At 43.8% G+C, this 16,289-nt stretch overlaps 1 protein-coding gene across 10 annotated transcripts in view; it reads left to right on the top strand.

The window, feature by feature from the left end:
* LOC106649634 (potassium/sodium hyperpolarization-activated cyclic nucleotide-gated channel 3) overlaps positions 1-16,289 on the top strand; it is a 94,860-nt gene that overhangs the window by 54,709 nt on the left and 23,862 nt on the right. For 9 of the 10 annotated variants that reach the window (XM_023457611.1, XM_023457613.1, XM_023457609.1 and 6 more), the window contains exons 3-4: positions 6,413-6,822; positions 8,491-8,761. In XM_023457611.1, coding sequence (XP_023313379.1) covers positions 6,413-6,822; positions 8,491-8,761 — 681 coding nt within the window. Of the gene's footprint in view, positions 1-6,323; positions 6,344-6,412; positions 6,823-8,490; positions 8,762-16,289 lie in introns of those variants that run through there. The other variant, XM_014367111.2, reaches the window with a different exon arrangement.

The following is a 16,289-nucleotide window of genomic DNA, read 5'->3' as shown; positions in this document are numbered from 1 at the left end:
TACATCGCGCTGCTGCAGCTGCTCTTCGTGCGCGCCTCAAAGCGAAACGTGACGAGTATGGTCAAGTTCGTGTGTGTACATATTCGCGCAGCTTCCCGCCTTCTGCTTTATTTTATTTTTTTTATTCTTTTTTTATCGTCATTGCCACATCTATAGACTCTCCTTCGCATATCGCTCAATGCGAGCGTGTTTTATCGATGTCTATTCGCGCGAGTCTCTCTATACCTGTTCGTTTTGATATCCACTTTCCTTCAAAATCCTAGAGCAAATTTCGCGGAGATTTCGCGAAGTCGAAAAGTTAGCGAATTCGAACGATCGCGAAGTCGAAACTTCTCACTTTGTTTTCACCTTCCGCGCTCGCAAGCGGTTCTCAGTATTATTACAAACTTTTTGATTAAAAAGGTCCATATTGAGCTATCTTTAGATGACGATATGTACCATTCGACTTACGAAGGTTAAATCGTTGTTCCATCAACAGGTTTTTCTATATTTTTTTGTTCCCCTTTTCATCTTTTTCCCTTTTTTTTATTTTACGTTTGCCCAAACATAAAAACATGAAATTCGCATAATCCCCTGTGCAGATGGAGAAAGGGAGCTTCCAGAGGATTTGCTCGTTGTGATTTGTCAGCTGTGTGCAGAATTCCGTATGTGTGTCTGTGTGTTTGTGTATGTGCAGGTATTATATCGTGAATCATTTCGTATATGTACGCCAGGCTTTACTCTCGATTAAATAATTACTGTAATGTACACACATGTTGTCGCGTGCTAATTAAATGCATTCCAGCGATATGATAAACTATATAGCTCGTGAATATACACGGAAACGAGCGCGGGTAGTTGAGAAAACGCCATCCATATATTATATACGTTATAATGCACAAAGCTCGGGCATAAAAAGCTCCCGCTTACACGCGCCTTAGTCCATATACCTATACGCGATACATTTTTGATTCGGCGCGCGAGCGATAAATAAAAATCAAGACAATGCGCCGCGTGCGCGGCCAGCACGAAACGAGGAATTTCTTTATCACCTGCGATTTTTCCACAGCTATAATACCGTTATATTATTGTGCAGCTGCAGTAGTTGGTCGCGTTCGTTCGGGCGCTCGCGCTCGTGTAGCAGCAGCATAAAAGCGCGTGCAGCATGTCGCGAGGAATGGCTTCTCTCTGTAGACTGGAGCGCGCGAGCGAACGCGAGCCTTTTGTTGTTTCGCGCGCGCACACCAAAGCATCGACGATGTGTAGTAGAGGTATATACGGCTGCACATTTTTGTCCCATTGAATTTCATGTACGTAACGAACCGCAAAGTTATTCCTTTTTTTTCTCTCTCCGTTTTTTTTCCTGTTTTTTTTTTTTTTGTTCATTCCTTTCTTTCTCTTCTTTTTTTTCTTCGTGCGAATTCGTCGAGGATATAAAAAATTATTACGTGTATACATGAAGTTCGTCGATACGATACTGCAAGGTATACACATTTACAGCGAGTATAACGTCGAACGCGAGAAAGAAGGGGTAATATAACACGGGTAATAATAATCGCGCCGTTTAGCACCCACGCGATCCCAGTCGCGAATGCGTGTGTGAGTTTAAATGTGTACTAGCACCGACACATTCGCGCGCGTTTATACACAACATACACGAGCAAAAAAGAAGAGGAAGTCAAGGTCGTTATATGCATGTACCTATGGATATCAGACCTCTTGTGCACGCGCTTTCGCCCTCTCGCCCGTCGCTCTCTTTCTCTCTTCCGGGGGGCTTATGAAGCAATACGTATAGTTTTTCTGCGTTGCCGCGTGTGTGCCGCTCAGCTATGCATGCTAATTCGTCCGTTTCGTTATTTTTTCCGCGATTCGGGCGCGCGCGAGGGCTACACATACCTCCGGGAATTCCGTTGCACAAATCATTTCTATTTTTCCTACTACTACTACTAGGCCGTTGTCGTTGTTATCTTGGCGCCGCGCGCGTGTGTGTGCGTGCTTTATTCGAAATAAATGAATAATGAATACGACGAGTCGCTGCAGTATAAGCTCCGCATGCCATCGGTAACTTCTGCGCTTAATAAATTAAAATCGATATATGCATGTATCCGGGCCGAGGATGCGCGGCTTAGGCCGAATATTCGTTCGGCCTTATACATACAAACGTACGATTGATATTCCAGACGTCGTTCCTTATACGCGCTCGGCTGCTATATCCAAGCCGAAGGAAATGCTTGATAGACATTACGTGCAGTTGCTCAGGCGTGTGCGACCATCGTGCGTGTATCGCATGTATATACGAGTACAAGAGTGTGTGTATGTGTGTATGTGTGTGTGTGTGTGTGTGTGTGTGTGTGTGTGTGTGTGGCTTGCGTGCGAAACGCATCTTTATTCGCTAGATACTTATGTGGAGCGACGACGAGATGCTTATCAAGATTTTTTTTTTTAACACTTCAAATGCAATGAGTGATGTGAAATTTACCCCGATTAAGCTGATATAAATCGTGTTAGCGCGGCTAAATTACACCGTTCTATAGAGAGAGAGAAAGAGAGAGAGAAAGATAGCCGCAACAGCTTTAAAGCTACATTGTTTCAGTAAGCCAATCGAAAAAATCGTTTGTCTTTTTTTCCATATAGTCAATATATTGAATATTCATGCAACGGGCTTCTGTAAAAACACTGATAAATTTACTGAAAAATCTTCGTGGACGAGATGAAAAAAAAGAAATACTTTTGGTAACCCTAGATGAATTTGTCGGTAAACCATTACTACGCGATTAAAAAAAAGAAAAATATTTTTTTACGCTTCGATGCTACATAGAGCACAATTTTGTAAAGCTTCGGAGCGGAGTGTCCGAAGGATATTCGACTCGAGCTCTAGCCTATAAACACATCGATACGTCATACAAAATCGTATAGGCATGTACGACAATTTCTCAAAACAAAATAGCCTCATACACCGGGCATGACGCAACGATTGTTATTATTTCTCAACGCGTTCTCAAATCCTGATGCATTTTTTTTATTTTTTACGCTCGAATTCCATTAGAATCTTTGTCCAAGCGCGTGCTTTATTTTTTTTTCTCGCGGCACATCGGAACACGCACGCGCGCGCAGAGCTGCGACAGGTACCGTGTGTTTTTTCTCCTATTATTATAAGCTCGCAGCGGCTTTCGAAATTGATGTTGCATGAGTCCTTCTCTCTATCTCTCTCTTTTTTTTTGTCTGCTGCCGCCGCGTCTATATCCCGTTTGACGTTATACAGCGGCGGAGTATCAGTGACGATTATGTCACGGTGCATTGTTTTGCCATACCGAGCAGAGAGCCGTATGTTATATTAGCTTGTTCGCGACCAATTGATAGACGATTATTATTCATATTCTACCTGTTTCGTCGTCCGTTTATTTATTTTGCCCGTATTATTATTTTACGATATCCACTTTCAGGGGGAATTTCTAGGACTTGTTTTTCTAAATGAAATGTGTCACCTGTGTTGCTGTTGCTCCATAGAAGTCGAGTCACGAAAAACTAAAGAGAATGTTTTTCAGCTCGTGCGTATTCACACGCGCGCGCTCGAAATACGCACGTAAAGCACAAACGCGACACAAATGAGCGTCTCTTCGTTTGCCTCATTTCGAGAAACATTTTTAAACGCATCGCAGCGTATACCTTCGACTGTGGCACCACTTTCTATCTTCTTCTTTTTTGTGTTTCGTATCTTTTTGCCTAACACGCGCGCGCACGCGCGCTTTGATGCGTCGCCAAAAGTTTTTTGAACTTTAATCGTGGCACTGATATGTATCTATGTATGTATGTAGGCGTGTGTGCTACACACGAGATCCACAAAATTGTGTCAGCTTTGACGAGTGTCTTTCACTTTACACTGCGGAATACATCTCCAAATCCTCTCCAGACCAAAGTCCAGTCCTCGCGAGCGCGCTCGAGTGCTTTTATTTCACTTCAAGGTTGACATAACGCACTTATCGTCACCTTAAATTCTCGAGCTCGAATCTCTTTCTAGCTCTCTTCGCGGCGGGCGTGCGACAAAACAAAGTCTCTTAGACGTACACATGCACTCTGTATTATATACGAAGAAAAAGAAAAACATCGAAAATTCAGACCTTGACACTGAGTGAGAGAGACGTAGTTCGCGCGGGGGTTGTTTCAATTAAATAAAAGCTTTGAAGCACGCGCGCGGCTTTTTCCTGTTTTCGGTATCGAGAAATCTCTCGCTCTCGACTTTTCCGAACTGACTGATTGCGATATATTTTATATTTATATACATTTGTATTATATGTATCGAGCTCCAGCCGTCAAGGCCTAACAATTAGGTTCGATAAAGTAGCCAGTAATTATGATTTTATTCAGGATAATACGTGAGCGCGCACATAATAGCGCGTCGCAGAAAAGCTTAATAGGCGCGTTTACAAGCGAAATCCTCTCTCGCACGCGCGCGCGAGCAGCAACAGAGAGCCCCAGCAAATTCGAAATGCAACCACGTGTGGTGCCGAGCAATTTTCCAGTCGCTCGGTCGCTCAACCGCAAGACGAATTAGCAGTGTGCTCTCTCTCTCTCCCTCTGTGCACACGTACATAAGCACACACATGCACACGCTTGGTCGCGCTCTCGCTTCTAGCAAGAGAGAGATCGTATCTCCCGCCGGAAACGTTTCATTCCTCTAGACGTTTTTTTTTCGTCGGATAATATTTTCCGACCCGATCTATTCGTGATTTCTCATATATACAAAAAGAATACGCTTGACCCACGTAACGTGCTCGCAGGAGCTTTTTAATATATTTATAATAATAATCTATAATTTACAACTAGTTTTTTGTTTATTAATTATATCTTCTTCTTAAGCTGCAACAATTGAAACGCGAACAAATCAGCTTCTCTTGATTATTAGTATTTTTTCTAAAGGAGAAAAGCAGGATCTATCAAGGTCAAGATGCAGATAGACATATCTCCGATCCGTCATATACATATTTTCTTCCTGCGGACCTTGGCCTTCGCGCGCAGCTCACAAAATCTTCACTCTATATTATAACGATATAACGTTTACATTGAACTAAAAGTACTTTTTTTCCACTTCTATCTGTCTTGCGTTTTTCATAATGCGGATAAATTGCTCTATACAAACTCGATGCAAAGTAAAAGGTGGTGGCGTAGGAAATTTTCGCACGCAACAGCATAAGCTATGCAAGCTCCATGCTCTCCGCGTCCTTGGATGTTTTCCATTCTTTCTTCCTTCCGGGGACGTTTTATGCACACGCGAATACATACACGCACACCCCGTGAGCGTAAAAGCTGGCACGCATACAATTAAGTGTCTGCTATATGTAAACGGGCTCGTACCTCTGCCAAAGCGTGTGTCTCTCCTAGAGGTGTACGCGTGTGTGGGTGTATACACTTTATACGTAACGCAACAGGTGGTCCACGTACATTCAAGGGGGGGTTGAAAACAAAAGTTAGCACGGCGAGAGAGAATCTAGTCGTTCGTTATGCATCTCACCTGTGTGCGAGTACGTACTTGTGCGTGTATGTACGCGAGAGCGAGCTGGCGAGCGAGCACGTTCTGTCTTTTTTCTGCTCAAGTGTCAAAAGGCTTCCCGAGAAAGAAATGCAAGGATTCTTATGTTTCGCGTACAAGCGCGTATGCACGCGTAGCATAAGTTCGAGCTTTCCGATAACTGCGCACTTGGCTGCTGTTTTTTTTTCTTTTTTTTTTTTTTAAACAATGGAAAATCGATCGATTTTTCTCTCGCCTCTCTTTCGTGGAAAAATGAAAAAAACAAAACAAACGAGGCACGCGCCTTTATTGCGAGCAGTGCTCGTGCGCATAAGCAGTCGCGCGCGTTGCAGCACATTGACAAATCCAAAGCCACCTGTCGATGTCTGCGATGTTATGGAACACGATTTTACATCTGCTTTATCCAAAAGCTCATAGCTGTCGATTAACGTAAATACCGCGTGCGCATTTGAATAAAGCTACTTTTAGGTATGCTTCGATGCCATTGTCTTCTATATGTTTTGCTATTGCACGTGTGCGCCATCGAGGGATCAGGTGGTGATTTTTCCAGTTGGATCAACGATAACAACACGCGGGAGCAGCAGCAGCGATCGCAGCGAGCGAGGGCACTCTCAGAAAGAGAGCGAAGAGATTCGGTTTATTTTCTCGATCGTTTCGGCTAAGGCAATAATAATATATCGAGAAAAGAAAGAATTTATCTATAAAGCTCATACGTTTGTTATTGCTCGCATTCTAAAAATAGAGATCTCTGCATTCTTGGCCAAGTTAGCTCCGCTTTCTGGTAAGCTCGGAAAAGCAGGCTGTCGCATCATTCATACTATAGGCGTCAATCATGATGTACGATTCATACAATTCGCGAAATAAATTGCCGATTATTAAGGTGTTGCTATTTGTTATTGCTTACAGGGAGGGCGAAGGTGGCGGAGTCGGAGGAGGAGGGGGAGGACGAGGAGGATCGGTGGTCAGCAGCAGCTGTGGCGGTGGCGCGGGCGGCGTCGGCGTCGGTGGCGGCGGCGGTGGTGGCAGGCACCGAGCACCGAGCCTCAGGCTCGTGAACGGCCGCATCAGCGGGGTCGGCAACGGGGCGGCATTGCGCACCAGCAGCAGCGAGTCCATCCGCACGCCCCATCACCATCATCACCATCTGTCGAACGGCTATTACTACTCCGCCAGTGGTGTCAACAACAATCATCCGAGACTGTGCAAGGATGACAGCATCAAGATCAGCATCGAGAACACCAACACCTGCACAGACAGTCTTGTCACGGCCTTAGACGACGAGACCCTCCTCATTACTGACTTTCTCGGCGACGCAGGTGAATTATTATTATTATCATCACGGTATTTTTGAGCTTCTCTGCTAAAACGGACACGCGATAACAAAGACGCGCTTTATGGGCAAATTGGCAGCCGGTGCTGCGCGCCAAATTGCGACCAATCTGCGCAGCTTCGGGTAAAAATAATAGCTTGTGCACAAGCACGCACAAAGACAAGCGCGAGGCTCGATACTGCAGCAGGAGCTACCACGTGTCACGTTGTGCAGCTCATACGCGTATATACTTTCGCACCGCTGGAAGCTGATTCGCCACTGTGCGCGCGCTCGTATTATGTGCTCACGCGTAGCGAATGAAATTATAGCCGATTTGGAGGCCGGACACAGTCGAGCTTTTGACTTTGCATGTAATATACCTGCGCGGCCTGGCGTGAAAATGTCATTTCTCGACGCGGCCATTTGATTGATTCGATTTTTTCCCCATTCTCGTCTTTCCAACTCGACGCAAACGATCGAAATGCCGTTAGAGAGGGATTGTTACACGCGCGAGCAGTGAGGGCGGACGGCGAAAAAAATTGTTTTGTGAAAAATGATGCTCGCGCGTGCAGACGGTTCGAATTTCACTGTAAAACTTTTTTTTTCACTGTTCATCGTTATTAATGATCCTAGTAAATACGAACAGCAGCGCCTCTTAAATACTATTCATTGTCCTTGCCGACGTCGCGCGGCCGGTCGAATTTTCCTCGGCAAACTTTTAATTTTAATAAGAATATTTAAATATGCTCCCCCGCCCGGCCGCGCGTGGGGGCGTGTGAGATTTATGCTCGGGCCATGCTGCTGTTGCTGCCTGCCCGACTGCCTGAAAACACCGCGCGTACGTAATATAAGCACATTGCAGCACTGACGGATAAATAAAGCGCGGGCTCGTTCATCATGTAGGCCTGCAGCAGTACGTCGGCAAAGTTGCGCCTATACGTAATGCATCGTACCAAGTACTATTTACGTCGGCAACATTTTCCTTAGAAAAAAATCAATGTTTTCCAGCTGCACGAGATCAAAGGCTAATGATTCTATCGGCCTGTCTTTTTTTTCATTTTTTTTTTTTTTTTTTTTTTTTCAACAAAACTCGAGCGCGAGCTTATGCGTTATATAGCGTATACACGCTGCACAGAGGCCTGCTGCAGCAGGCTGAATCGAAAGCGGGTAAGCAAACTATGTGCATGAGGCCATCGCAGGTTATAGGCATATACACACAGAGAGCAACACCGGGTTCATGCTAGGCTACCCAGAGCGCGTCGACGTGTCCTGCACGCCCTACTTTCTGCAGGTTTCTATGGGCGCGCGCTCGTTGGAATACGTACGCTGGCTGCTGGCTATATCCGGGTGACTTACTGCCTGCGAATTTCTCTTTGTTTCTTTTTTTTTCTTTTTTTTTTTTTTGTCTCACTAACTCACGCACACCGACTGATATACGAGCACACCTGTGCGCTTCTCCGGCAATTTTTTTGTTTCCTTTTATAATACGCGACCGTTACTGGTCGCGAGGCGACAAGTGTTTGAATGAATTTTCTTCTTTTTTCCTCTTTCTCATCGCGCACATTTTCGATCTTCGACTCGTACGCGTCAAGGTCGCGCCTACTCCTTAAGCAAAAAATCTTGGACTGTTTCTAATATAGACTGATGAGGCTTTGTTACTTTTTTCTCTTGACAGGCAACGACATGAATTACAAGGGGAGCGGCAAAGTTCACTTCGGGGTGGACGATGTCTCCCTGTACGGGACGCCGAAGGAGGAGCTCGGGCCGGGCTTGCCTGGGCAGGAGGTCAAGCAGAGCTTCATCAAGAACCAACTGCAGGCCTTGTTCCAGCCGACGGACAACAAGCTGGCCATGAAACTGTTCGGCAGCAAAAAGGCCCTCATGAAAGAAAGAATCAGACAGAAAGCTGCCGGTCATTGGGTCATACATCCGTGCTCCAGTTTCAGGTAAGACATGCACTGGAACAAACAAAAAAATCTCTCTTAATTATAACGACAAGACGGCAAACTCGATGCGCGGTAAACAAATCGGAGCCATATGAAATTATCCAGAGGATTTTACTCGCCGCACGAACAACTCGTGAGCTCGAGTCTTTGGAACGCGTTCGTATAATGGTGATAAGAGCTTAGCGCAACCTGCTCAGCATCTCCTATAATGCGCGTACACACAAATTCAAGTGTTTGCACAATAGCGCGTCTATGCATTATCCTCCACTTTATCCGACATCGTGTGTGTGCGCTTCTACTCTTGGTGGATCTTGGCTAATTATACTCTTCTTGCCTCTAATGATGTCTTCAGCCCAATGCTCTATCTCCGGTTCGGATTTTACGATTCTCGCTTTTTAATCTAAGAAGTTTCCATTCCAGGTTACGAGTGTGGGTGCATGCGCGTAGGTTGGAAAACATTTTGCGTATTTTTTTCCCCTTCTACTCGTTTTTTTTCCTGATCGTATGCAATCAACCTACTTACACAGGGAGTTCGCTGCAGATAAATCGAATGATGGTACAGACGAAAAAATCCGTGTACACAAGCGAAATTGACTTTCGACTATCGACTATATAACCTTGCACCTCGGCTGCAGCAGCACAAAGAGGAGAAATATAGACAGACGCGAAGCGCGCGGCGTTAATGAATTCATATTTATATAAAACTCTTCGATGAGCAATAATTCCCGAACACGGCACGTGCATTTTTGCACTCGTCTGGTTCGTGTACGTATTTGCAAAGCTGCAAGGTCGAGTCTAGAAAAGTTATTAACAACAAGCTCGCGAGCGCGATCGCTTTTTCATTTTAATCGATCGAGAAATAAGTATTCGAGTGTGCGCACGTGCGTATATATTTGCACACGCGCCACAAGAGCCGAGGTTTGGCGAGCACGCACGCATAGCGCGAATGCCGCACGAGGGCGAATTACTATATATGCGTGCGGGTATGTTTTAAGCTCGATTAACTATATACGTGCATCGGCGCTTGCTGTAGCATCAAAGTTTATCGAACTCGCAGAAATTACGATTTCCGAAAATAATTCGATTGTCTGTCTCTGCTTCTTTGTTTTACTATTTTTTCTTTCTCTCAATTTCTATCGGATATTAGTCGAAAGCTTTGCACAATGTGCGACCCAGAGAGAGAGAGAGAGAGAGAGAGAGAGAGAGAGAGAGAAACAAATAAAAAGCAAACGAAGATTCCGATTACCAATTGAAAAAAAATTGAGAATCCCGCCGGCTGGCGCTCGACAGATTAATTCAGTGCGGTGGCGTTCGACATTTTTGACTTTATCTTTTTCCCTCGCACTCACGCGCGCGCGCGGAATTGTTCGATGACAAAAGCGTGCGTAGATTAAAAATGAAATTTGTAATACCAGAGACTGCGGATCGATGTCGGATTTTCATGAAAAAAAAAGGAATCCCATTTGCATTATACGCTCAATTTTCAACAGTAATCCGGCAATTTCTATTGAAAAAATATTGCTACAGATTTTTTCCTCATAATATATGCAGGTATTATATAAAACCTCGCTCATCGATCGAGAAATTGACTGCGCGCAGCTTTTGATAATAAACGCGCGCGCTTGCGAATACGCGCGGCGTACCCGATGATCGGTAAATAGTAGTTCCGCCCTCCCTCCGGTACCCGCTCACGCGCAATGGTTAAATAGGTATATATAAATCCAAGTTTAGCATTTCATGCGTGGCACAATCCTACACATACACGTGCATGTGCATGCACACTTGCGCGAATGACACACGCAGAAGCAGGCGCAGCAGAGGTCGTGGAAAGCTAAAAGCGTACGTCGGTTGCTCGCTCCAGATTTCGAAAGTTCGACGAGCGCATGCGAGGCTTGCGCTGCTGCGCGTGATCTGCATGGCTCTCTCGGGCTGTTGACACCGTGCGCCACCAGACTCGACTGTATATAATACACTGCGCGTAATTTTCTCATCTAAATTTCGAATCACATTTTCGAAATCGCCAACTTTTTTTTACGAAATGATTTTATCGGCTTGAAAAATTCTCGAACACAGGCCCGTATGGTTCGGCGTGCTTAAAGAGGATTTAAAGCTCCACTCTTTTTCTTTCTCGGTCCGATAAGCCTCTATCGGTTGTTCAAACGCCGGATAAGTTAGAGATACGAGTAAACTTTTTTTTCCTCATTCCCTGCGCCGATAATGCGAAACGTAAATTCGTATATCTTAGCTATAGTCATACACACGCGCGCGTGCATACTCGGAGCTTTTAAAATTCCTTGGCTTTTGGGAAATTGAGGCGAATTCGATTAAAGCCGTCTAATTGAATTAAGCGGAGTTTGCAGCGCTGTCACTGTTCCTGTGCCACCGCGTATTATAGGTATAGAGTGTGCGTGCATCTGCTGCATTGAGACTTAATATTACGTATTACAGAGCACGCCTATTGTGCGCGCAGACCTTCATTTACGATGCGCTTGCGGTAATAACTATATTATAAGGACAATATTGTAATCGCTGCACTTGTGTACTATTAAAATCTTCACTTTATTTATATTTATTTGAATTGAGCTCTTTTAATTTTATTGAAATAAAATTAGTCAAATGCGATCAATATATGAAAAAAAAAATTTAATCAAGCTGTGACCTGTAAAAGCGCCGTGTCATAACTGCTGGAAACGAGTATAAAACCGCGGCTAATCCGATGATCGTCCATTTATAAGAGAGTTCCGCGATAGAGAGAAACAGCATCTATCATAACCCGCTCGACATTCAAGCGCCGCCAATTTTGTATGAAGTACGTTTTTGTCTGCTTTTCGCCGTTTGATTCGATAATTTTAGTAGTTTCTTTTTTTTCTTTTTTTTCTTTTTTTTTATTGTATTTCAACGATAGATAAAATGTCGATGATCGTCGAGCTTTCAATGAAAAAAGGAAAATAATAATAATAATAATAATAGCGACGAGCGAGTCACTCCCTGAGAAGGGCGTTGATCGTATATCGAGTACTTTACGTATCTCACTAATTCATGAAATTTGGCCATGGTATTGGACACCACTCGTTTTAACCCTAATAAACACACTCTCGCGAATCGGGTGTTTGTGTACCCTACGCGTGGCAGAAATTATAGGTATACTTTTCGTCGTTAAAGGCCGCGCGATCGCTCTATATGGATAATTCAGGAAAATGAATAGAGCCCGAGCAAGTTACTGAATTATTTCGTATTATCCGCGCACTTATCCTTGGCAATCAAACTATACGAAAATTGTTGTACAGTCGGAGGCTCTATATACGCCATTGCATAATACATGTGATACAGATAGAGAGACATATCGCGGTATATAGCCGTAGGAAGCAGATGCTTAAAATCGTCAAATGACTCGCTTGATGGTTGTAATTTGCTCTCAATGAATATATACGCGTCGCCGCCGCCGCCTGCTGTATACCGCACCGTGTGTGTGCAAAAGAGCAGGTTTTTACTGGATTATAGCGATCAAAGAATAATGTATACTATACGTAGAGAGGATATCTTCGATTTGCGACTTTTCGCAAAATATTAACACGTATACTTTTTACTCTCGCGTTATTTATTGAAGCTTTCCAAAGTCGTAACTTAATTCGTGTACACATACTCAAAAATGAACGTGTAATTAACTGGGTAGGTCACATGTCGAATCCCTCACCAGCGGATAATAAAAAAAAGGTACATTTTTCGTAATTTTCGTGGCTCGTGGCTCTTTCATCGATCCGACCTTGCCGCTTAGCTCGTACATACACACAGACTCGCGTACGTATTATACACATGAGCACACATATCCATGACGAGCTTTCAAAATTTAATTAACTGGTCTGAGGGGAAGGGCTACGTACCTGAACAATTTGCCAAGGTTAAGGCAATGTAAATATACCCGAATTTAATTTTTCAAGAGTTCGAAGTACTATTATATTATGTCGAACAAAAATGAGGAAGTAATTCGACGTTCACGTGTAATTGCCTCCGTTATAACTAATACAATAAGCTCTACACGCAGCTAATGCGACGACGAATGAATGGAAATAAAAAAAAATAAGAAAAAAAATGAGTCGCATTATTGGAAATCTTGAAAGCGTGATTATGCTGTCAAATTAACGTTTCTTTCGTTCTCGACGCGTATATAAATCGTAAATATTTATGGAGAACGAGAACGTGTGGTAACCAACTTCTAATGCCTGGTTGTTGTCGTCGACTCGCTTAGCACTGCACTTGGCGGAAGCGGCATAGGCGCAGAGTGCATATCAGCTCGGCGGTCCGTCGTTCATTACGCGCAGCTAGCTCGGAGGAGAGAATAAAAAAGCTGCTTTACAGTGGCATCATTCATTGCTTCGCGGTTATGAGTGACGCGTGAGATGCGTAAGTGCGCATCGAGAAAGAATGCGTTTGAGTGAAAATTAGCTAAGGATATTGCGACATTGACATCGAACGGAGTCTTTTTTTTACGGTCGCGAGCAGAGCATGCGGTGGCATCAGGAATCTAAGTTTTCGAAAGCTCGCGACCCGTGGGACCTTCGCAGTCGGATCTATGTTATTGATAAATATCTGTACATCCCCCGCAGGACGTACGTTGCTCGGCATACACCGTTTTATACAAAATTTACGCCGAGGCGACTTTATATGCGTCCCGTTCCTGTGCATAAAGACGGCATAAACGTCCGCTGCCAACGTCAATTATTCGAGATTTTCACGCTCGTGTGACTCCTACTGTATATAACTATGAATAAAACATTGTTTTCCGAGGGTATTCTCATCAGTTTTGAGTGGACACTCGAAAAAATATACATAGATAAGTACGCTGGGGCGAGTGCCTCACTGCGACTTGTCCTGCAGTGTATATGTGTGTGTGTGTGTGGGTGTGTGCGCGTGTCGAGCACATCTGTAAGATTACGCTTCAAGAGCCGCGTGTCCCGAGTAAACGAAGTTGCTTCTTTTTTTCTATTTTACTTTTTTTTTAATTAAAGTTGGTCGTTCAGCGCGTGTTGATGACACACGGCCGATAAGTTTGGTCTATATGAAATTTCATTATAAATGGCCGGTGTTTTCTTCCTCCTCTTTTTTTTCAACAAAGTTAACGAGCTACATAAAAAAGAACCTTATAAATAATTTTCTCACATTATATACATACTTTCACGGACAAAGTAAAAAAGAATTACGCAAGCTCGACAACATGTCTCTGTGTCCGCAAAATAATGAAATTATGGAGTACTTGTCTGTTTGCCATACGGCCTACATTTGCCCTCTTCGTATAGCGTATAGCGTAGCGCTAGCGTTATGTATACAAGTGCATGTGTATGTGTGCAGGGATTAAACGTGGATTTTTACCGACTCTGCCGTTTTGCGAAAAAATAAAACGGCGATTTTGCAGACCGAAATATTTCTCCATTCTTCTTTTGTGCGTCTGCTGCTACTGCTGCTGGCTGGCTGGGTCGATTTTTATTATTTTTTCTTTCTTTTCGCTGAAAAAAAAAATTGCCAACCATTACTCGACGCGCAAATGGAGAGATATCTTTTTAGCAGTTCTTTTTTTTATTGGTGCGATGTGCAGATCGCTGTTATAGGTCGCCATCATCGACATGCCGCCGCTGGGCCGCCGCGCGCGACGGATTAAAATGTGTCGCCCGCGAACTAAGAAAGTTCGATGATAAAAGCCGTGGCGCGGCGCGAACAATCGAAATTTTACGATTGCCACCCGCGCGCGCGATTGCAATCGTCCTGAGTGTGAATATATTATTGAAAATTTATACGTACATGTGTAGAGTCTTTTGCGAGACGAATTGATTTTTACGATCGTGGAATATTACGTCCGCATTCGCCGGTGCGCCTGGTGCACATAATGAATATTCAAATCTTCGGGTTTATTCCTGTCTCTCTTGGACGCGCGCGTGTAGATAGTATTTAATTATGACCCATAAATTTTCCACAAATATTCGCGTACAATGGCTACGTGGCTGAAAAAATATCGCGTATATAAATTCGTACGTAACGCAGACGTCGCGTCGCGCGCATGCTGCATCCCGCAGTTTTCATTAATCTGTTTTGCATTTCTTTCTCGATCGTGGTTAACAAAAATATTCCCCAGGATATTGTTTAAAAAAAAGTGCTAAAAATATACCCAAGTATATTTCTCATGCAAGTCGAGGCAGCAGCAGACTTAACAGTTGACATACATTGAGAAAAACGTGTTTTGTCACATCGCGTACGTGTGCACTGTGGCAGCGTGAATGTGTGTACGTGTGAATGTATCCACTTCCTCGAGAGACTCACGCGCGCGCACAGGTGTATAGAGCCAAGCGACTAATTAACAATCGCTTGTGGCTGGCGTATACATACACAACTACAACGACGAGTCTGTACTCGTGCTTGTGGTGGTGTATACAGCCGCTTGTATGAGTGTTTGTACGTGTGAGTTTGTGCGTGTGCCCGAAAGAAACAAGGGCTGGGGCTTTTATAGCGCATGTATACGCGGGAGAAGGCAAGAGTCACGACCGTGACCTCGTCTCCGAGCGCGCGCACACCTCTTCGGGTCTATCATGTCGAGTGAGGATTTAGGGTTCCGTCGCGGTTTCATTTCAGTTTTTTTGTCTTTCTTGCCTTTTTTTTAGCTTTTTTTTTTGGCTTACATCATGATGTAGCTCGCCTTGTTTTATAAAAAATTAAGTCTATTTATTTTTTTCCAAGAACAATGGCTCGCAGCTACATGCCTGAAATACATGCGCGGACGATTCATCAAAATTACTATTATATCGTTACGTTCGGCTTACAACAATGTCAATGTCAACGTGGCAATAAATACATGCAGAGATCATTATTAGGTAATCGGCGCCTTTTTCCATTGTGAAAAATCTTTCTTCCGTTCGGAGTTGTATAAAGAATCGTCAAACTTTTACCACCTTCATTTCTTTGCAATGTGGTTTCCTTTCGTCGGTGCACACACACACACACACACACTCATGAATTTTGATCGAGGGAATTCCTTCCTCGCGCGTGCCGGTAAGCTCTCAACGCCGAAAAGCTTCTCGTCGACGTGTTTTAGTTGCATTATGTACAATACAGTGGTAATGAATAAGCCAAGTGTGTATATTATGTTTACTGTGGCTGCAAGGCTGACAGCATAAAAGCTCGCTACTATAAATCTGACGGGCTTGATCATTTTTCATTATTAAGGTAACTGCCGCGGCTCTCTGCGTAATTTTCAAAATTGCAAAAGCGATTTCGCGGTATGTTTATTTAACTTTGAAGTCGAAAATGTTGCAGTTTTCTGAATAAGCGAAATTTCACAACTACGAATATATATCTAGCAAAGCCCCCGCATTAGCATTTTTAAAATAATGTCAATATCGACGTTGTGCAGCGGCGTACGTACATGTTTGCGTAACTCCGTGTTAAATTTTACTCGATTCTACGTCGATTCGTTCGGCGAAGAACGCGACTACCTGCCTGTGTTTATCTATATATTCAAAGTGCATATATGCGCGCGTGCAGT

This window comes from Trichogramma pretiosum, unplaced genomic scaffold, assembly GCF_000599845.2.
Source record: "Trichogramma pretiosum strain Unisexual culture from Peru unplaced genomic scaffold, Tpre_2.0 scaffold43, whole genome shotgun sequence".
Classification (NCBI taxonomy): domain Eukaryota; kingdom Metazoa; phylum Arthropoda; class Insecta; order Hymenoptera; family Trichogrammatidae; genus Trichogramma; species Trichogramma pretiosum.
Note: the sequence above shows the minus strand (reverse complement) of the source record. Positions and strands in the feature narration are given on the sequence as shown.